We start from the raw sequence: 22,201 nt of genomic DNA on the forward strand, positions 1-22,201 counted from the left end.
AACATGATGCACCGTGGGTTATTATCAGACTACATTAACATGATGCACCGTGGGTTATTATCAGACTATGATGATGATGCACCGATGCACCGGTTATTACACTCATGATGACTACATTAACATGATGCACCGTGGGTTATTATCAGACTACATTAACATGATGCAACGTGGGTTATTATCAGACTACACTAACATGATGCAACGTGGGTTATTATCAGACTACATTAACATGATGCAACGTGGGTTATTATCAGACTACACTAACATGATGCAACGTGGGTTATTATCAGACTACACTAACATGATGCAACGTGGGTTATTATCAGACTACACTAACATGATGCACCGTGGGTTATTATCAGACTACACTAACATGATGCAACGTGGGTTATTATCAGACTACACTAACATGATGCAACGTGGGTTATTATCAGACTACACTGATGCACATGATGCTACACTAACATGATGCAACGGGGTTATTATCAGACTACACTAACATGATGCAACGTGGGTTATTATCAGACTACACTAACATGATGCACCGTGGGTTATTATCAGACTACATTAACATGATGCACCGTGGGATGCACCGTTATTATCAGACTACACTAACATGATGCAACGATGCAACGGGGTTATTATCAGACTACACTAACATGATGCACCGTGGGTTATTATCAGACTACACTAACATGATGCACCATGGGTTATTATCAGACTACACTAACATGATGCACCGTGGGTTATTATCAGACTACATTAACATGATGCACCGTGGGATGCACCGTATTATCAGACTACACAACATGATGCAACGTGGTTATTATCAGACTACATTAACATGATGCAACGTGGGTTATTATCAGACTACACTAACATGATGCACCGTGGGTTATTATCAGACTACACTAACATGATGCACCATGGGTTATTATCAGACTCCACTAACATGATGCACCGTGGGTTATTATCAGACTACACTAACATGATGCACCGTGGGTTATTATCAGACTACACTAACATGATGCACCGTGGGTTATTATCAGACTACACTAACATGATGCAACGTGGGTTATTATCAGACTACACTAACATGATGCACCGTGGGTTATTATCAGACTACACTAACATGATGCACCGTGGGTTATTATCAGACTACACTAACATGATGCACCGTGGGTTATTATCAGACTACACTAACATGATGCACCGTGGGTTATTATCAGACTACACTAACATGATGCAACGTGGGTTATTATCAGACTACATTAACATGATGCACCGTGGGTTATTATCAGACTACACTAACATGATGCAACGTGGGTTATTATCAGACTACACTAACATGATGCACCGTGTGTTATTATCAGACTACACTAACATGATGCACCGTGTGTTATTATCAGACTACACTAACATGATGCACCGTGGGTTATTATCAGACTACACTAACATGATGCACCGTGGGTTATTATCAGACTACACTAACAGGATGCAACGATGCACCGGTTATTATCAGACTACACTAACAGGATGCAACGTGGGTTATTATCAGACTACACTAACATGATGCAACGTGGGTTATTATCAGACTACACTAACATGATGCAACGTGGGTTATTATCAGACTACACTAACATGATGCAACGTGGGTTATTATCAGACTACACTAACATGATGCACCGTGGGTTATTATCAGACTACACTAACATGATGCAACGTGGGTTATTATCAGACTACACTAACATGATGCAACGTGGGTTATTATCAGACTACACTAACATGATGCAACGTGGGTTATTATCAGACTACACTAACATGATGCAACGTGGGTTATTATCAGACTACACTAACATGATGCAACGTGGGTTATTATCAGACTACACTAACAGATGCAACGATGCAACGTGGTTATTATCAGACTACACTAACATGATGCACCGTGGGTTATTATCAGACTACACTAACATGATGCAACGTGGGTTATTATCAGACTACACTAACATGATGCAACGTGGGTTATTATCAGACTACACTAACATGATGCAAGGTGGGTTATTATCAGACTACACTAACATGATGCAACGTGGGTTATTATCAGACTATGATGATGATGCAACATGGGTTAGAATGTTAAAGTTATTACTGATCATTGTTCTCAATGCTCGTTTAACGTGGTAACCACATCTTTCATTTAAATACCATCATTGAATTGTTGCTATGATTATTACAGTAGAAAGGCATGGTGCACTACACTAACATGCTTTCTGTTTTCTCTACAGTACCTTCAGTATGTGGACTTTACATTTTTCTGACCTAGACACTGTTTTTCCTAGTATTCCAGCTTTCTCAGCTCCATCTGTCCTAGTGCTGCAGTACAGCCCTGTTTTATTGATGATGGACAGACACGAGGATGAGGCAGTACAGCCCTGTTTTACTGATGAAGCACAGACACAGGGACGAGGCAGTACAGCCCTGTTTTATTGATGAAGGACAGACACAGGGACGAGGCAGTACAGCCCTGTTTTATTGATGAAGCACAGACACAGGGACGAGGCAGTACAGCCCTGTTTTATTGATGAAGGACAGACATGGAGATGAGGCAGTACAGCCCTGTTTTATTGATGATGGACAGACACGAGGATGAGGCAGTACAGCCCTGTTTTATTGATGATGGACAGACACAGGGATGAGGCAGTACAGCCCTGTTTTATTGATGATGGACAGACACAGGGATGAGGCAGTACAGCCCTGTTTTATTGATGATGGACAGACACGAGGATGAGGCAGTACAGCCCTGTTTTATTGATGATGGAAAGACACGAGGATGAGGCAGTACAGCCCTGTTTTACTGATGAAGCACAGACACAGGGATGAGGCAGTACAGCCCTGTTTTACTGATGAAGCACAGACACAGGGATGAGGCAGTACAGCCCTGTTTTATTGATGATGGAAAGACACGAGGATGAGGCAGTACAGCCCTGTTTTATTGATGGACAGACATGGAGATGAGGCTGGCAGGCTGGACACTAGGGGGACGGCTGTTACTTCAGCTCCAGTTCCTTAGCAGGCAGATGCACACGAACACACAATGTCAAGGTTCTGCATTTGGTAAAGCTCTCCTGAGCTGTGCTTTGCGTGCTGCATATGTTTGGCATCTATTAAGGAATCACTCATATGTATTTTAATATGGAACACCTGCTCAGTGCTCAGTCCCTGTGACCTGTATCTGAACTCAGTCCATCCATCTTTCTCATGCTTCTCCTGTCTCTCCTGGACAGACAGACTCTCTGACATGAGCATTGTGGACCACGTCATCACACAGGACCTCATGAAATCATTCTCCTTAACTAACAGCTCGCTAATAATGTGAAATATGTATTTTTACTGAAGGATTTGTCATTGAGTTTGTTGTGTTGTTTGACAAGACAGTTCCACCCTCATCTATTGTTGTTGTCGAGCTGTTTGATGATGTACTGTTGTTTCTCTCCCTCCGGGTCTCTGTTTGATGATGTAATGTTGTTTCTCTCCTTCCAGGTCTCTGTTTGATGATGTACTGTTGTTTCTCTCCCTCCAGGTCTCTGTTTGATGTACTGTTGTTTCTCTCCCTCCAGGTCTCTGTTTGATGATGTACTGTTGTTTCTCTCCCTCCAGGTCTCTGTTTGATGATGTAATGTTGTTTCTCTCCTTCCAGGTCTCTGTTTGATGATGTACTGTTGTTTCTCTCCCTCCAGGTCTCTGTTTGATGTACTGTTGTTTCTCTCCCTCCAGGTCTCTGTTTGATGATGTAGTGTTGTTTCTCTCCCTCCAGGGCTCTGTTTGATGATGTACTGTTGTTTCTCTCCCTCCAGGGCTCTGTTTGATGTACTGTTGTTTCTCTCCCTCCAGGTCTCTGTTTGATGATGTACTGTTGTTTATCTCCCTCCAGGGCTCTGTTTGATGTACTGTTGTTTCTCTCCCTCCAGGTCTCTGTTTGATGATGTACTGTTGTTTATCTCCCTCCAGGGCTCTGTTTGATGTACTGTTGTTTCTCTCCCTCCAGGGCTCTGTTTGATGATGTACTGTTGTTTCTCTCCCTCCAGGTCTCTGTTTGATGATGTAATGTTGTTTCTCTCCCTCCAGGTCTCTGTTTGATGATGTACTGTTGTTTCTCTCCCTCCAGGTCTCTGTTTGATGATGTACTGTTGTTTCTCTCCCTCCAGGTCTCTGTTTGATGATGTACTGTTGTTTCTCTCCCTCCGGGTCTCTGTTTGATGATGTACTGTTGTTTCTCTCCCTCCAGGTCTCTGTTTGATGATGTACTGTTGTTTCTCTCCCTCCAGGTCTCTGTTTGATGATGTACTGTTGTTTCTCTCCCTCCAGGTCTCTGTTTGATGATGTACTGTTGTTTCTCTCCCTCCAGGGCTCTGTTTGATGATGTACTGTTGTTTCTCTCCCTCCAGGTCTCTGTTTGATGATGTACTGTTGTTTCTCTCCCTCCAGGTCTCTGTTTGATGATGTACTGTTGTTTCTCTCCCTCCAGGGCTCTGTTTGATGATGTACTGTTGTTTCTCTCCCTCCAGGGCTCTGTTTGATGATGTACTGTTGTTTCTCTCCCTCCAGGTCTCTGTTTGATGATGTACTGTTGTTTCTCTCCCTCCAGGGCTCTGTTTGATGTACTGTTGTTTCTCTCCCTCCAGGTCTCTGTTTGATGATGTAATGTTGTTTATCTCCCTCCAGGGCTCTGTTTGATGTACTGTTGTTTCTCTCCCTCCAGGTCTCTGTTTGATGATGTAGTGTTGTTTCTCTCCCTCCAGGTCTCTGTTTGATGATGTACTGTTGTTTCTCTCCCTCCAGGTCTCTGTTTGATGATGTACTGTTGTTTATCTCCCTCCAGGGCTCTGTTTGATGATGTACTGTTGTTTCTCTCCCTCCAGGGCTCTGTTTGATGATGTAATGTTGTTTCTCTCCCTCCAGGGCTCTGTTTGATGATGTACTGTTGTTTCTCTCCCTCCAGGTCTCTGTTTGATGATGTACTGTTGTTTATCTCCCTCCAGGTCTCTGTTCGATGATGTACTGTTGTTTCTCTCCCTCCAGGGCTCTGTTTGATGATGTACTGTTGTTTCTCTCCCTCCAGGGCTCTGTTTGATGTACTGTTGTTTCTCTCCCTCCAGGTCTCTGTTTGATGATGTACTGTTGTTTCTCTCCCTCCAGGTCTCTGTTTGATGATGTACTGTTGTTTCTCTCCCTCCAGGTCTCTGTTTGATGATGTACTGTTGTTTCTCTCCCTCCAGGTCTCTGTTTGATGATGTACTGTTGTTTCTCTCCCTCCAGGTCTCTGTTTGATGATGTACTGTTGTTTCTCTCCCTCCGGGTCTCTGTTTGATGATGTACTGTTGTTTCTCTCCCTCCAGGTCTCTGTTTGATGATGTAATGTTGTTTCTCTCCCTCCAGGGCTCTGTTTGATGATGTACTGTTGTTTCTCTAACTCCAGGGCTCTGTTTGATGTACTGTTGTTTCTCTCCCTCCAGGGCTCTGTTTGACTATGACCGGGCGAAGGACTCGGGGCTGCCCAGCCAGGGGCTCAACTTCCACTTTGGAGACATCCTGCATGTGGTGAATGCCTCCGATGACGAGTGGTGGCAGGCACGGCAGGTGACCCATGAAGGAGAGGTGGAAGAGGTTGGAGTCATCCCCAGCAGGAGGAGGTAAGAGGTTAAGGGTTAGAAGCTGGTGCTCAGGGTTCGGAGTACCTACTGTTTTCACATGTTGTCTGGCACGGGGATTGAAGTTTCCCAACCCTGGTTCTGTGTCTCCAACACTGAAATTGTGTGTGTGTGTGTGTGTGTGTGTGTGTGTGTGTGTGTGTGTGTGTGTGTGTGTGTGTGTGTGTGTGTGTGTGTGTGTGTGTGTGTGTGTGTGTGTGTGTGTGTGTGTGTGTGTGTGTGTGTGTGTGTGTGTGTCAGCCCAGTGCTGGCCTTATCCCTGGGCACAGCTTGGTGTTAATGCTGATGCCACTGTGACTGGCGTCATAAGGGCAGAGAGTATACCCACAACCACCATTTTTTTTGTTTAAGCCAAGGATTGTAATGAGGTGTGGTACTGCAGTCTTTTCAGTGAAAATCTTCTCTGTGGCAAAAAAAAAGTTGCCATCGAAACAAAAAAGCCACCCATCGGTCTTACACGAACTCAACCCTTTGACGTCAGTAACACATTATCACATCTTACTCTGCAATCAGCTGTTTCATTAAGCTTGAGACTTCAAACACCCAACAGTTTCTATCTCTCACACACACACACTGTCGAGCTTCCCCTCTATTTCCCCCCTCCATCGCTCTCTCACCCTACAGTGGGGTGGCGGACAGATGATAATTGGGCTTCTCACCTGACTCTGGTTAATTTGTCACCTTGGAATGATCAGATGGCAGCAGTAGAAATAGAAGCAGTAGAAGTAGCAGCAGTAGTAGAAGATGCAGCAGTAGTAGAAGATGCAGAAGTAGAAGATGCAGTAGTAGAAGATGCAGCAGTAGTAGAAGATGCAGTAGTAGAAGATAAAGCAGTAGCAGCAGTAGTAGAAGATGCAGTAGCAGCAGAAGTAGAAGATGCAGTAGTAGAAGATGCAGCAGTAGTAGAAGATGCAGTAGTAGTAGAAGATGCAGCAGTAGTGGAAGATGCAGCAGTAGTAGAAGATGCAGTAGCAGCAGTAGTAGAAGATGCAGTAGTAGAAGATGCAGTAGCAGCAGTAGTAGAAGATGCAGCAGTAGTAGAAGATGCAGTAGCAGCAGAAGTAGAAGATGCAGTAGTAGCAGTAGTAGAAGATGCAGCAGTAGTAGAAGATGCAGTAGCAGCAGTAGTAGAAGATGCAGCAGTAGTAGAAGATGCAGTAGTAGCAGTAGTAGAAGATGCAGCAGTAGTAGAAGATGCAGTAGCAGCAGTAGTAGAAGATGCAGTAGCAGCAGTAGTAGAAGATGCAGTAGCAGCAGTAGTAGAAGATGCAGCTGTAGTAGAAGATGCAGCAGTAGTAGAAGATGCAGCAGTAGTAGAAGATGCAGCAGTAGTAGAAGATGCAGCAGTAGTAGAAGATGCAGCAGTAGTAGAAGATGCAGCAGTAGTAGAAGATGCAGTAGCAGCAGTAGTAGAAGATGCAGTAGTAGCAGTAGTAGAAGATGCAGTAGCAGCAGTAGTAGAAGATGCAGCAGTAGTAGAAGATGCAGCAGTAGTAGTAGTAGAAGGTAGCAGTAGTAGTAGAAGATGTAGTAGTAGAAGATGCCGTAGCAGCAGTAGAAGATGCAGTAGCAGCAGTAGTAGAAGATGCAGCAGTAGTAGAAGATGCAGCAGTAGTAGTAGTAGAAGGTAGCAGTAGTAGTAGAAGATGTAGTAGTAGAAGATGCCGTAGCAGCAGTAGAAGATGCAGTAGCAGCAGTAGTAGAAGATGCAGCAGTAGTAGAAGATGCAGCAGTAGTAGAAGATGCAGTAGCAGCAGTAGTAGAAGATAAAGCAGTAGTAGAAGATGCAGTAGCAGCAGTAGTAGAAGATGCAGCAGTAGTAGAAGATGCAGTAGTAGCAGTAGTAGAAGATGCAGTAGCAGCAGTAGTAGAAGATGCAGCAGTAGTATGAAGATGCAGTAGCAGCAGTGGAGGTACTGAAGATGCAGTAGCAGCAGGTAGTAGAAGATGCAGCAGTAGTAGAAGATGCAGCAGTAGTAGAAGATGCAGCAGTAGTAGAAGATGCAGCAGTAGAAGATGCAGTAGCAGCAGTAGTAGAAGATAAAGCAGTAGTAGAAGATGCAGCAGTAGTAGAAGATGCAGTAGCAGCAGTAGTAGAAGATGCAGCAGTAGTAGAAGATGCAGCAGTAGTAGAAGATGCAGTAGTAGCAGTAGTAGAAGATGCAGCAGTAGTAGAAGATGCAGTAGCAGCAGTAGTAGAAGATGCAGCAGTAGTAGAAGATGCAGTAGCAGCAGTAGTAGAAGATGCAGCTGTAGTATTAGATGCAGCAGTAGTAGAAGATGCAGCTGTAGTATTAGATGCAGCAGTAGTAGAAGATGCAGCAGTAGTAGAAGATGCAGTAGTAGAAGATGCAGCAGTAGTAGAAGATGCAGCAGTAGTAGAAGATGCAGTAGTAGAAGATGCAGTAGCAGCAGTAGTAGAAGATGCAGTAGTAGTAGAAGATGCAGTAGCAGCAGTAGTAGAAGATGCAGCAGTAGTAGAAGATGCAGTAGCAGCAGTAGTAGAAGATGCAGCAGTAGTAGCAGTAGTAGTAGTAGAAGGTAGCAGTAGTAGTAGAAGATGCAGTAGTAGTAGTAGAAGATGCCGTAGCAGCAGTAGAAGATGCAGTAGCAGCAGTAGTAGAAGATGCAGTAGTAGTAGTAGTAGTATAAGATGTAGAAGATGCAGTAGTAGTAGTAGAAGATGCAGTAGTAGTAGTAGAATATGTAGTAGCAGCAGTAGTAGCAGCAGTAGTAGTAGTAGTAGTAGTAGAAGATGCAGTAGTAGAAGAAAGTATTAGTAGGTAGTAGCAGCAGCAGCAGCAGTAGTAGTAGTAGTAGCAGTAGCAGTGGTAGTAGCAGCAGCAGCAGTAGTAGTAGTAGTAGATGTAGTAGCAGTAGTAGTAGTAGAAGATGTAGAAGTAGTAGCAGTAGTAGTAGTAGCAGTAGTAGTAGTAGCAGTAGTAGTAGTAGAAGATGCAGTAGTAGAAGATGCAGTAGTAGAAGATGCAGTAGCAGCCGTAGTAGAAGATTTAGTAGTAGTAGAAGATGCAGTAGTAGTAGTAGTAGCAGCAGATGCAGTAGTAGAAGATGCAGTAGTAGTAGTAGTAGAAGATGCAGTAGTAGTAGAAGATAGTAGTAGTGGTAGAAAATGCAGTAGTAGTGGATGTAGTAGCAGCAGGCAGCAGTAGTAGCAGCCATTGTTGTAGTAGTAGTAGTAGTAGTAGTAGCAGCAGTAGTATTAGTAGAAGATGCAGTAGTAGAAGATGCAGTAGTAGTAGTAGTAGCAGCAGTAGTATTAGTAGAAGATGCAGTAGTAGAAGATGCAGTAGTAGTAGTAGTAGAAGATGTAGTAGAAGATAGTAGTAGTGGTAGAAAATGCAGTAGTAGTGGATGTAGTAGCAGCAGCAGCAGTAGTAGCAGCCATTGTTGTAGTAGTAGTAGTAGTAGCAGCAGTAGTATTAGTAGAAGATGCAGTAGTAGAAGATGCAGTAGTAGTAGTAGATGCAGCAGTAGTATTAGTAGAAGATGCAGCAGTAGTAGAAGATGCAGCAGTAGTAGAAGATGCAGCAGTAGCAGTAGTAGAAGATAAAGCAGTAGTAGAAGATGCAGCAGTAGTAGAAGATGCAGTAGTAGAAGATGCAGTAGCAGCAGTAGTAGAAGATGCAGTAGCAGCAGTAGTAGAAGATGCAGCAGTAGTAGAAGATGCAGTAGCAGCAGTAGTAGAAGATGCAGCAGTAGTAGCAGTAGTAGTAGTAGAAGGTAGCAGTAGTAGTAGAAGATGCAGTAGTAGTAGTAGAAGATGCCGTAGCAGCAGTAGAAGATGCAGTAGCAGCAGTAGTAGAAGATGCAGTAGTAGTAGTAGTAGTATAAGATGTAGAAGATGCAGTAGTAGTAGTAGAAGATGCAGTAGTAGTAGTAGAATATGTAGTAGCAGCAGTAGTAGCAGCAGTAGTAGTAGTAGTAGTAGTAGTAGAAGATGCAGTAGTAGAAGAAAGTATTAGTAGTAGTAGCAGCAGCAGCAGTAGTAGTAGTAGTAGCAGTAGTAGTAGTAGCAGCAGCAGCAGCAGTAGTAGTAGTAGTAGATGTAGTAGCAGTAGTAGTAGTAGAAGATGTAGAAGTAGTAGCAGTAGTAGTAGTAGCAGTAGTAGTAGTAGCAGTAGTAGTAGTAGAAGATGCAGTAGTAGAAGATGCAGTAGTAGAAGATGCAGTAGCAGCCGTAGTAGAAGATTTAGTAGTAGTAGAAGATGCAGTAGTAGTAGTAGTAGCAGCAGATGCAGTAGTAGAAGATGCAGTAGTAGTAGTAGTAGAAGATGCAGTAGTAGTAGAAGATAGTAGTAGTGGTAGAAAATGCAGTAGTAGTGGATGTAGTAGCAGCAGCAGCAGTAGTAGCAGCCATTGTTGTAGTAGTAGTAGTAGTAGTAGTAGCAGCAGTAGTATTAGTAGAAGATGCAGTAGTAGAAGATGCAGTAGTAGTAGTAGTAGCAGCAGTAGTATTAGTAGAAGATGCAGTAGTAGAAGATGCAGTAGTAGTAGAAGATGCAGTAGTAGTAGTGGTAGAAAATGCAGTAGTAGTAGATGTAGTAGCAGCAGTAGTAGTAGTAGAATATGTAGTAGTAGAAGATGCAGTAGCAGAAGATGCAGCAGTAGTAGTAGTAGCAGCAGTAGTATTATTAGAAGATGCAGCAGTAGTAGTAGTAGAATATGCAGTAGTAGTAGCAGCAGTAGTAGTAGAATATGTAGTAGTAGTAGCAGCAGCAGCAGTAGTAGTAGTAGTAGTAGTAGCAGCAGTAGTAATAGTAGTAGAAGATGTAGTAGCAGTAGTAGTAGTAGAAGATGTAGTAGTAGTAGCAGCAGTAGTAGTAGAAGATAGTAGTAGTGGTAGAAAATGCAGTAGTAGCAGCAGCAGTAGTAGCAGCCGTTGTAGTAGTAGTAGCAGCAGTAGTATTAGTAGTAGTAGTAGAAGATGTAGTAGTAGTAGAATATGTAGTAGTAGCAGTAGTATTCATAGTATTAGTAGAAGATGTAGTAGTAGTAGTAGAAGATGTAGTAGTAACAGCAGTTGTAGTAGTAGTAGAAGATAAAGTAGTAGTAGTAGTAGCAGCAGGTGTAGCAGTAGTAGTAGAATATGCAGCAGTAGTATTAACAACAGTTGTAGTAGTAGTAGCAGCAGTTGTAGTACTAGTAGCAGCAGTTGTAGTAGTAGTAGCAGCAGTTGTAGTAGTAGTAGTAGTCGAAGATTTAGCAGTAGTAGTAGCAGCAGTTGTAGTAGTAGTAGATGTAGAAGATGTAGTAGTAGTAGTAGTAGTAGTAGTAGTAGTAGTAGTAGAAGATGTAGTAGTAGCAGCAGTAGTAGTAGTAGTAGTAGAAGATAAAGTAGTAGTAGTAGCAGCAGGTGTAGCAGTAGTAGTAGAAGATGCAGCAGTAGTAGTAACAGCAGTTGTAGTAGTAGTAACAGCAGTTGTAGTAGTAGTAGTAACAGCAGTTGTAGTAGTAGTAGTAGCAGTAGTAGCAGTAGTAGTAGTAGCAGCAGTTGTAGTAGTGGTAGTCGAAGATCTAGCAGTAGTAGTAGCAGCAGTTGTAGTAGTAGTAGAAGATGCAGTAGTAGAAGATGCAGCAGTAGTAGAAGATCTAGCAGTAGTAGTCGTAGAAGATGCAGTAGTAGAAGTAGTAGTAGAAGATGCAGTAGTAGAAGTAGTAGTAGACGATGCAGTAGTAGTAGTAGTAGCAGAAGTAGTAGTTGTAGTAGTAGTTGTAGTAGTAACGGAAGTAGTTGTAGTAGTAACAGCAGTAGTAGGGGTAGTAGTAGTAGTAACAACAGTGGTTCTAACAGTAGTAGTAACAACAGTAGTAGCATTGCAGTAATAGTAGTAGTAACAGCAGTAGTATTAGTAACTGGCAGTAGTAATAACATTAGTAGTAGTAACAGTAGTAGTAGTAGTAGTAGTAGTAGTTGTTGTAACATTAATAGTAACAGTAGTAGTTGTAACATTAGTAGTAACAGTAGTAGTTGTAACATTAGTAATAGTAACAGTAGTAGTAGTAGTAACAGTAGTAGTAATAGTAACATTAGTAGTAACAGTAGTAGTAATAGTAACCGTAGTAGTAACAGTAGTAGTAGTAACAGCGGTCATGGTAATAACAGTAGTAGTAACATTAGTAGTAACAGTAGTAGTAATAGTAACCGTAGTAGTAACAGTAGTAGTAATATTAACAGTAACAGTAGTAGTAATAGTAACATTAGTAGTAACAGTAGTAGTAATAGTAACATTAGTAGTAACAGTAGTAGTAGTAGTAACATTAGTAGCAACAGTAGTAGTAGTAGTAACATTAGTAGTAACAGTAGTAGTAACAGTAGTAGTAACATAGTAACATTAGTAGTAACAGTAGTAGTAGTAGTAACAGTAGTAGTAGTAGTAGTAACATTAGTAGTAGTAACAGCGGTCATGGTAATAACAGTAGTAGTAACATTAGTAGTAACAGTAGTAGTAGTAGCAGTAGTAGTAACAGTAGTAGTAGTAATAACATTAGTAGTAACAGTAGTAGTAGTAACAGCGGTCATGGTAATAACAGTAGTAGTAACATTAGTAGTAACAGTAGTAGTAGTAACAGCGGTCATGGTAATAACAGTAGTAGTAACATTAGTAGTAACAGTGGTCATGGTAATAACAGTAGTAGTAACATTAGTAGTAACAGTAGTAGTAACATTAGTAGTAACAGTAGTAGTAATAGTAACCGTAGTAGTAACAGTAGTAGTAATAGTAACAGTAACCGTAGTAGTAACATTAGTAGTAACAGTAGTAGTAGTAATAACATTAGTAGTAACAGTAGTAGTAGTAACAGCGGTCATGGTAATAACAGTGGTAGTAGTAACATTAGTATTAACAGTGGTAGTAGTAACAGTAGTAGTAGTAGTAACAGTAGTAGTAGTAGTAACATTAGTAGTAACAGTAGTAGTAACATTAGTAGTAACAGTGGTCATGGTAATAACAGTAGTAGTAACAGTAGTAGTAACATTAGTAGTAACAGTGGTCATGGTAGTAACAGTAGTAGTAACAGTAGTAGTAACAGTAGTAGTAACAGTAGTAGTAACAGTGGTCATGGTAATAACAGTAGTAGTAACAGTAGTAGTAACATTAGTAGTAACAGTGGTCATGGTAGTAACAGTAGTAGTAACAGTAGTAGTAACAGTAGTAGTAACAGTAGTAGTAACAGTAGTAGTAACAGTGGTCATGGTAGTAACAGTAGTAGTAACAGTAGTAGTAACAGTAGTAGTAACAGTAGTAGTAACATTAGTAGTAACAGTGGTCATGGTAATAACATTAGTAGTAACAGTAGTAGTAACATTAGTAGTAACAGTGGTCATGGTAATAACATTAGTAGTAACAGTGGTCATGGTAATAACATTAGTAGTAACAGTGGTCATGGTAATAACATTAGTAGTAACAGTGGTCATGGTAATAACATTAGTAGTAACAGTGGTCATGGTAGTAACATTAGTAGTAACAGTGGTCATGGTAATAACATTAGTAGTAACAGTGGTCATGGTAATAACATTAGTAGTAACAGTGGTCATGGTAATAACAACAGTAATAACAACAGTAATAACAACAGTAGCAGGTTGTTTTTGTATTGTCATATCAAAGCATGAGGGGGATGAGAAAAGAAAGAATGTAGCGGCCATTGAACAGCCATGCCTTGAAAAGTAGATTGAGACGGCTGTTAAACCAAATGAAGGTTTAAAGGAAAGCTGTACTGTTCATGATGGAGATCAGAAGACTGTTATTTTATCCTGAGCTCTTCTTCTCTTCCCGCTCTGTTATTTTATCCTGAGCTCGTCTTCTCTTCCCGCTCTGTTATTTTATCCTGAGCTCTTCTTCTCTTCCCGCTCTGTTATTTTATCCTGAGCTCTTCTTCTCTTCCCGCTCTGTTATTTTATCCTGAGCTCTTCTTCTCTTCCCGCTCTGTTATTTTATCCTGAGCTCTTCTTCTCTTCCCGCTCTGTTATTTTATCCTGAGCTCTTCTTCTCTTCCCGCTCTGTTATTTTATCCTGAGCTCTTCTTCTCTTCCCGCTCTGTTATTTTATCCTGAGCTCTTCTTCTCTTCCCGCTCTGTTATTTTATCCTGAGCTCTTCTTCTCTTCCCGCTCTGTTATTTTATCCTGAGCTCTTCTTCTCTTCCCGCTCTGTTATTTTATCCTGTGCTCTTCTTCTCTTCCCGCTCTGTTATTTTATCCTGAGCTCTTCTTCTCTTCCCGCTCCTGCTCTCTGAGGTATTTTGCCATATTCTCCAGTGATGTCCTCGTTGTAAAGGAAAGAAGGAAATGATTCACATTTGGAAGCATCGTAGAGCTTCGTAGAGCATCGTAGAGCTTCGTAGAGCTTCGTAGAGCTTTGTAGGATTAAATACAATGAAAAGGCAGCGCAAAGTGGGGGGAAATACTATTTGGATTCTGCTAATATTTCCTTTGGCGTCTCATTTAAATTAAATAAAAAGGTAGGAGGGACTTAATTACTGGTACTTTTTTTTATGATGCTGCCATCAAGGATCTCAGAGTTGGGGAAATTTAAAAGATTTACCCTCAAGGCAACTGTTTTATCCCTCTGATGACTGAATCATCCCATCCCCCACTACTCCTCAATCTCAGCAGAGCACTGTGGAAGTTACTAGAGAGACGGAAATCGGGATCTGAGTCTTCACACACACGCAATACCCCGTCTGAAAATAGCCAGCTTGTTTCAAGGCACGATATGTTTAATGTTTAATCAGTGACCCATGGGTGCAGCCCTCGCTCTTCTCTTCTCACTTTTTCTCTCTTCTCACCCCCTTTCTCTCTTTTCTCCTGCAGGGTCGAAAAGAAAGAGAGAGCGCGGTTAAAGACAGTCAAATTCAACGCCCGGTCTCAAGACAAAGTGGTGAGTTTTAGGTGACCCGTAGAGGATCTCTGTCATGTGAACTATAGAGGATCTCTGTTAGGTGACCAGTAGAGGATCTCTGTTAGGTGACCCGTAGAGGATCTCTGTCATGTGAACTATAGAGGATCTCTGTTAGGTGATCCGTAGAGGATCTCTGTCATGTGAACTATAGAGGATCTCTGTTAGGTGACCCGTAGAGGATCTCTGTTAGGCGACCCGTAGAGGATCTCTGTCATGTGAACTATAGAGGATCTCTGTTAGGTGACCCTTCGAGGATCTCTGTTAGGTGACCCGTAGAGGATCTCTGTTAGGCGACCCGTAGAGGATCTCTGTCATGTGAACTATAGAGGATCTCTGTTAGGTGACCCTTCGAGGATCTCTGTTAGGTGACCCTTAGAGGATCTCTGTTAGGTGACCCGTAGAGGATCTCTGTCATGTGAACTATAGAGGATCTCTGTTAGGTGACCCGTAGAGGATCTCTGTCATGTGAACTATAGAGGATCTCTGTTAGGTGACCAGTAGAGGATCTCTGTTAGGTGACCAGTAGAGGATCTCTGTTAGGTGACCCTTAGAGGATCTCTGTTAGGTGACCCGTAGAGGATCTCTGTTAGGTGACCCGTAGAGGATCTCTGTTAGGTGACCCTTAGAGGATCTCTGTTAGGTGACCCTTAGAGGATCTCTGTTAGGTGACCCTTAGAGGATCTCTGTTAGGTGACCCTTAGAGGATCTCTGTTAGGTGACCCTTAGAGGATCTCTGTTAGGTGACCCTTAGAGGATCTCTGTTAGGTGACCCTTAGAGGATCTCTGTTAGGTGACCCGTAGAGGTTCTCTGTTAGGTGACCCTTAGAGGATCTCTGTTAGGTGACCCTTAGAGGTTCTCTGTTAGGTGACCCTTAGAGGTTCTCTGTTAGGTGACCCGTAGAGGATCTCTGTTAGGTGACCCGTAGAGGATCTCTGTTAGGTGACCCTTAGAGGATCTCTGTTAGGTGACCCTTAGAGGATCTCTGTTAGGTGACCCATAGAGGATCTCTGTTAGGTGACCCGTAGAGGATCTCTGTTAGGTGACCCGTAGAGGATCTCTGTTAGGTGACCCGTAGAGGATCTCTGTCATGTGAACTATAGAGGATCTCTGTTAGGTGACCAGTAGAGGATCTCTGTTAGGTGACCAGTAGAGGATCTCTGTTAGGTGACCCTTAGAGGATCTCTGTTAGGTGACCCTTAGAGGTTCTCTGTTAGGTGACCAGTAGAGGATCTCTGTTAGGTGACCCATAGAGGATCTCTGTCATGTGTACTATAGAGGATCTCTGTTAGGTGACCAGTAGAGGATCTCTGTTAGGTGACCCATAGAGGATCTCTGTCATGTGTACTATAGAGGATCTCTGTTAGGTGACCCGTAGAGGATCTCTGTTAGGTGACCCGTAGAGGATCTCTGTTAGGTGACCCATAGAGGATCTCTGTCATGTGTACTATAGAGGATCTCTGTTAGGTGACCCGTAGAGGATCTCTGTTAGGTGACCAGTAGAGGATCTCTGTTAGGTGACCCATAGAGGATCTCTGTTAGGTGACCCGTAGAGGATCTCTGTTAGGTGACCAGTAGAGGATCTCTGTTAGGTGACCAGTAGAGATCTCTGTTAGGTGACCTATAGTGATATAATTATAATGATAAACTATTATTATATTGTGAAGCTGGTTGTTTTTTGTGTGTTTTTTTTTTTTCTTCACATGACCAAAATGAACCCGCCATTACTGTTTAATGTACTAATCTCTGGCTGTCAGCATGTCCAGATCTCCCGGCGAGAGAAAAACTATCTTGTTATTCAGCTAAAATACTCTGTCTCTCAGAGGACAACTGTGCTGCGTTGACACACTGGTGCGTTTAATCCACATGCACAGATTCTACACAGATCTGATCAGTGGCCTTATTCACAGTGTGTCTCAGAGAAGGACTTCTGATCGAGGATCAGATTTCAACCTCTTAATAATCCTGATCTTAAAAGGCAAAAACTGATCCTAGATCAGCACTCCTATTCTGAGACTGTTTATGAATAAGGGAGATCATTAGATTGTTATATCGATGTTGATGTGGTTCCTGGGATCTCTGAGGAGGGCTGATCTAGGATCTGTTTTTTTATTAAATAAGAGTATATGGACAGAGGGGGAAGCTGATCCTAGATTAGGACTCCCTGATGAATCTGCGCAGACCTATATAGACAGAATGTGTATGTGGAAGGCATCTTTGTGTTGTAACATGGCACCCAGACAAATGCATGGCCAGTATAGTGCAGAGGCCTGATATACGCTTGCCATTGATGTCAAACTGCTTCCACTACCTACTCTCACCAACCACCTCTCTCCTTTCTAATTTCCATGCATACAATCCAACCTCACCTTCCTCATATTCTTTCTCCTTGCTTTTTGGTGTGTTGATCAGTATCTTAAATCGAGCTGAAGCAATTGATCCGTTATGGTGATGTAGAAAGGGATCTTGTTTTTATAAATGTGTGTCTAAATAAAGGTTGATACAAGGAGCATGATGCTTCCTTCCTTTATATACAAGGAGCATGATGCTTCCTTCCTGTATATACAAGGAGCATGATGCTTCCTTCCTTTATATACAAGGAGCATGATGCTTCCTTCCTTTATACAAAGAGCATGATGCTTCCTTCCTGTATATACAAGGAGCATGATGCTTCCTTCCTTTATATACAAGGAGCATGATGCTTCCTTCCTTTATATACAAGGAGCATGATGCTTCCTTCCTTTATATACAAGGAGCATGATGCTTCCTTCCTTTATATACAAGGAGCATGATGCTTCCTTCCTTTATATACAAGGAGCGTGATGCTTCCTTCTTTTATACAAAGAGAGTGATGCTTCCTTCCTTTATATACAAGGAGCATGATGCTTCCTTCCTTTATATACAAGCAGCATGATGCTTCCTTCCTTTATATACAAGCAGCATGATGCTTCCTTCCTTTATATACAAGGAGCATGATGCTTCCTTCCTTTATATACAAGCAGCATGATGCTTCCTTCCTTTATATACAATGAGCATGATGCTTCCTTCCTTTATATACAATGAGCATGATGCTTCCTTCCTTTATATACAAGGAGCATGATGCTTCCTTCCTTTATATACAAGGAGCATGATGCTTCCTTCCTTTATACAAAGAGCGTGATGCTTCCTTCTTTTATACAAAGAGCGTGATGCTTCCTTCTTTTATACAAAGAGCATGATGCTTCCTTCTTTTATACAAAGAGCATGATGCTTCCTTCTTTTATACAAAGAGCATGATGCTTCCTTCCTTTATACAAAGAGCATGATGCTTCCTTCTTTTGCATGCTTAGACACAGTATTGGGCTAGTGTTGAAGGTTTTGAACCTTTCTCACTCCAGTCCTTCTTCCTGCTTTGATTCAGTATGGCTATGGGATGTCTTTTCATCCTTCTTCCTGCTTTGATTCAGTATGGCTATGGGATGTCTTCATCCTTCTTCCTGCTTTAATTCAGTATGGCTATGGGATGTCTTTTCATCCTTCTTCCTGCTTTGATTCAGTATGGCTATGGGATTTCTTCATCCTTCTTCCTGCTTTGATTCAGTATGGCTATGGGATGTCTTCATCCTTCTTCCTGCTTTAATTCAGTATGGCTATGGGTCTTTTCATCCTTCTTCCTGCTTTAATTCAGTACGGCTATGGGTCTTTTCATCCTTCTTCCTGCTTTAATTCAGTATGGCTATGGGATGTCTTCATCCTTCTTCCTGCTTTAATTCAGTATGGCTATGGGTCTTTTCATCCTTCTTCCTGCTTTAATTCAGTATGGCTATGGGATGTCTTCATCCTTCTTCCTGCTTTAATTCAGTATGGCTATGGGTCTTTTCATCCTTCTTCCTGCTTTAATTCAGTATGGCTATGGGATGTCTTCATCCTTCTTCCTGCTTTAATTCAGTATGGCTATGGGTCTTTTCATCCTTCTTCCTGCTTTGATTCAGTATGGCTATGGGATGTCTTTTCATCCTTCTTCCTGCTTTAATTCAGTATGGCTATGGGTCTTTTCATCCTTCTTCCTGCTTTGATTCAGTATGGCTATGGGATGTCTTTTCATCCTTCTTCCTGCTTTAATTCAGTATGGCTATGGGTCTTTTCATCCTTCTTCCTGCTTTGATTCAGTATGGCTATGGGATGTCTTTTCATCCTTCTTCCTGCTTTAATTCAGTATGGCTATGGGTCTTTTCATCCTTCTTCCTGCTTTGATTCAGTATGGCTATGGGATGTCTTTTCATCCTTCTTCCTGCTTTAATTCAGTATGGCTATGGGTCTTTTCATCCTTCTTCCTGCTTTAATTCAGTATGGCTATGGGTCTTTTCATCCTTCTTCCTGCTTTAATTCAGTATGGCTATGGGATGTCTTTTCATCCTTCTTCCTGCTTTAATTCAGTATGGCTATGGGATGTCTTTTCATCCTTCTTCCTGCTTTAATTCAGTATGGCTATGGGTCTTTTCATTTATTTGGTCAGATGTCTGATAATTTCTTTTCCTTTACTGAGCTGACTCGGTAGCCATCGCGGTCTAAAATACTTATTCTGTTGTCGTTCAATTCATCCAGATCATCATTTCAAGTTACCCTAAAATCTGAAGCTACAGAGTTAACTTGACTCAAAAGCTGACACGGTACAAATCTGTCGTTCTGCCCCTGAACAAGGCAGTTAACCCACTGTTCCTAGGCCGTCATTGAAAATAAGAATGTGTTCTGTACTGACTTGCCTAGTTAAATAAAGGTCAAATAAAAATGAAAAAGGTCAGAATGACTTCCTGCTTCGTGGTAACAGATTGTCAGTTGTGTGCACTTAAACTAAGATGTCTGCCAAGTCCAGCTCAGAGGGTTATGGGTAACTGTCCTGGGTTTGTTTTGTTTACACCAATACTAGACACCTCCCTCCATCCTTCCCTTTCTTATTTTACCCCGTCCCATCCACCATCCCTCCCTCCCTCTCTTCCCTCCATCCCTCCCCACCCTCTCTTCCCACCATCCCTCCCTCCCTCTCTTCCCTCCATCCCTCCCCTCCCTCTCTTCCCTCCATCCCTCCCCACCCTCTTCCCTCCATCCCTCCCTCCCTCTCTTCCCTCCATCTCTCCCTCCCTCTCTTCCCTCCATCCCTCCCCTCCCTCTCTTCCCTCCATCCCTCCCCTCCCTCTCTTCCCTCCATCCCTCCCCTCCCTCTCTTCCCTCCATCCCTCCCCTCCCTCTCTTCCCTCCATCCCTCCCCTCCCTCTCTTCCCTCCATCCCTCCCCTCCCTCTCTTCCCTCCATCCCTCCCCTCCCTCTCTTCCCTCCATCCCTCCTCCCTCTCTTCCCTCCATCCCTCCCCTCCATCCCTCCCCTCCCTCTCTTCCCTCCATCCCTCCCTCCCTCTCTTCCCTCCATCCCTCCCTCCCTCTCTTCCCTCCATCCCTCCCCTTCCTCTCTTCCCTCCATCCCTCCCCTTCCTCTCTTGCCTCCATCCCTCCCCTCCCTCTCTTCCCTCCATCCCTCCCCTCCCTCTCTTCCCTCCATCCCTCCCCTTCCTCTCTTCCCTCCATCCCTCCGCTCCCTCTCTTCCCTCCATCCCTCCCCTTCCTCTCTTCCCTCCATCCCTCCCCTCCCTCTCTTCCCTCCATCCCTCTCTTCCCTCCATCCCTCCCCTCCCTCTCTTCCCCAGCAGTCATTCAATGACAAGCGTAAAAAGAACCTATTTTCCCGAAAGTTCCCTTTCTACAACAAGAGCAAGGAGCACAGCGAACAGGAAACGAGCGATGCTGACCGTAAGTAACGCGTTACGGAGACGGACGGTCGCTAGAACAGTAGGTCAGGGCAGCCTCACGCACAGGAACCCGTACAGGAACCCGTACAGGAACCACCAGACACAACAACTAGCCCTGCAGCAGCTAACCCTAGTACCAAGGTAGAGCATTGGGCTTTAATAACTAGGACCATGACCACCAGGAAAGACTCCCTGCCCCATGTTGTAACCATACTTCGCTTAATCACGTCTCTAAACCACCGGCTCTACCTCAGGACTCCTCTGTGGACTGTGTCTACGTTCCAGTAACTTTGAGCGTTGCTCATTGATTTGTCAGTTGGTCGGTTTGACCATTTGGGTTCAGTGCAGCGCTGCGGTCGTTGTGTCTGATGGTTGATTAGCGTGTTGTGTTCCAGTAATGAATGTCTCTCTTGTGGTTGTGTCTCCTGTTTTGCTTCACAGGACCCTGATGACAAAGGACTGAGTAAGTCGCACAAGGTTTTCCACTGTCACACAACCAACCATCTACAGCTCATCCCAGGGCCCCGCAGTCATATAATATTGTCATCCATGTTCTGAATAGGACTTTCACAGTCATCAACACCTCTCATAGACATCCAGCTTCTAACGCTTTGACAGCAGGCTTAGTTTAATAACTAACATATACAGCTGTGTGCTTGTACTTCTATTCTGTTCAAAGCACAAAGAGTACCCCTCTGAACACATAGCATCCACATAACACTACATAGCATCCACATAACACTACATAGCATCCACATAACACTACATAGCATCCACATAACACTACATAGCATCCACATAACACTACATAGCATCCACATAACACTACATAGCATCCACATAACACTACATAGCATCCACATAACACTACATAGCATCCACATAACACTACATAGCATCCACATAACACTACATAGCCCAACGCGTCCACATAACACTACATAGCATCCACATAACACTACATAGCATCCACATAACACTACATAGCATCCACATAACACTACATAGCATCCACATAACACTACATAGCATCCACATAACACTACATAGCATCCACATAACACTACATAGCATCCACATAACACTACATAGCATCCACATAACACTACATAGCATCCACATAACACTACATAGCCCATCACATAACACTACATAGCATCCACATAACACTACATAGCATCCACATAACACTACATAGCATCCACATAACACTACATAGCATCCACATAACACTACATAGCATCCACATAACACTACATAGCATCCACATAACACTACATAGCATCCACATAACACTACATAGCATCCACATAACACTACATAGCATAGCATCCACATAGCATCACACTACATAGCATCCACATAACACTACATAGCATCCACATAACACTACATAGCATCCACATAACACTACATAGCATCCACATAACACTACATAGCATCCACATAACACTACATAGCATCCACATAACACTACATAGCATCCACATAACACTACATAGCATCCACATAACACTACATAGCATCCACATAACACTACATAGCATCCATAACACTACATAGCATCCACATAACATAACACTACATAGCATCCACATAACACTACATAGCATCCACATAACACTACATAGCATCCACATAACACTACATAGCATCCACATAACACTACATAGCATCCACATAACACTACATAGCATCCACATAACACTACATAGCATCCACATAACACTACATAGCATCCACATAACACTACATAGCATCCACATAACACTACATAGCATCCACATAACACTACATAGC

The 22,201-nt window shown here is 42.7% G+C and overlaps 1 protein-coding gene across 14 annotated transcripts in view; it reads left to right on the forward strand.

Annotated features, from left to right (window-relative positions):
• Window positions 1–22,201, forward strand: part of LOC118396031 (disks large homolog 1-like) — a 356,822-nt gene that overhangs the window by 320,384 nt on the left and 14,237 nt on the right. For 13 of the 14 annotated variants that reach the window (XR_008065634.1, XR_008065635.1, XR_008065654.1 and 10 more), the window contains 3 exons: window positions 5,514–5,690; window positions 14,537–14,603; window positions 20,300–20,402. Coding sequence is in view for 2 of the 14 variants with exons in the window: in XM_052464722.1 (XP_052320682.1) it covers window positions 5,514–5,690; window positions 14,537–14,603; window positions 20,300–20,402 (347 nt within the window). In the remaining 12 variants the exon portion in view is untranslated. The remainder of the gene's footprint in view (window positions 1–5,513; window positions 5,691–14,536; window positions 14,604–20,299; window positions 20,403–22,201) is intronic. The other variant, XM_052464729.1, reaches the window with a different exon arrangement.

Source organism: Oncorhynchus keta, chromosome 1 (assembly GCF_023373465.1).
Source record: "Oncorhynchus keta strain PuntledgeMale-10-30-2019 chromosome 1, Oket_V2, whole genome shotgun sequence".
Classification (NCBI taxonomy): Eukaryota; Metazoa; Chordata; class Actinopteri; order Salmoniformes; family Salmonidae; genus Oncorhynchus; species Oncorhynchus keta.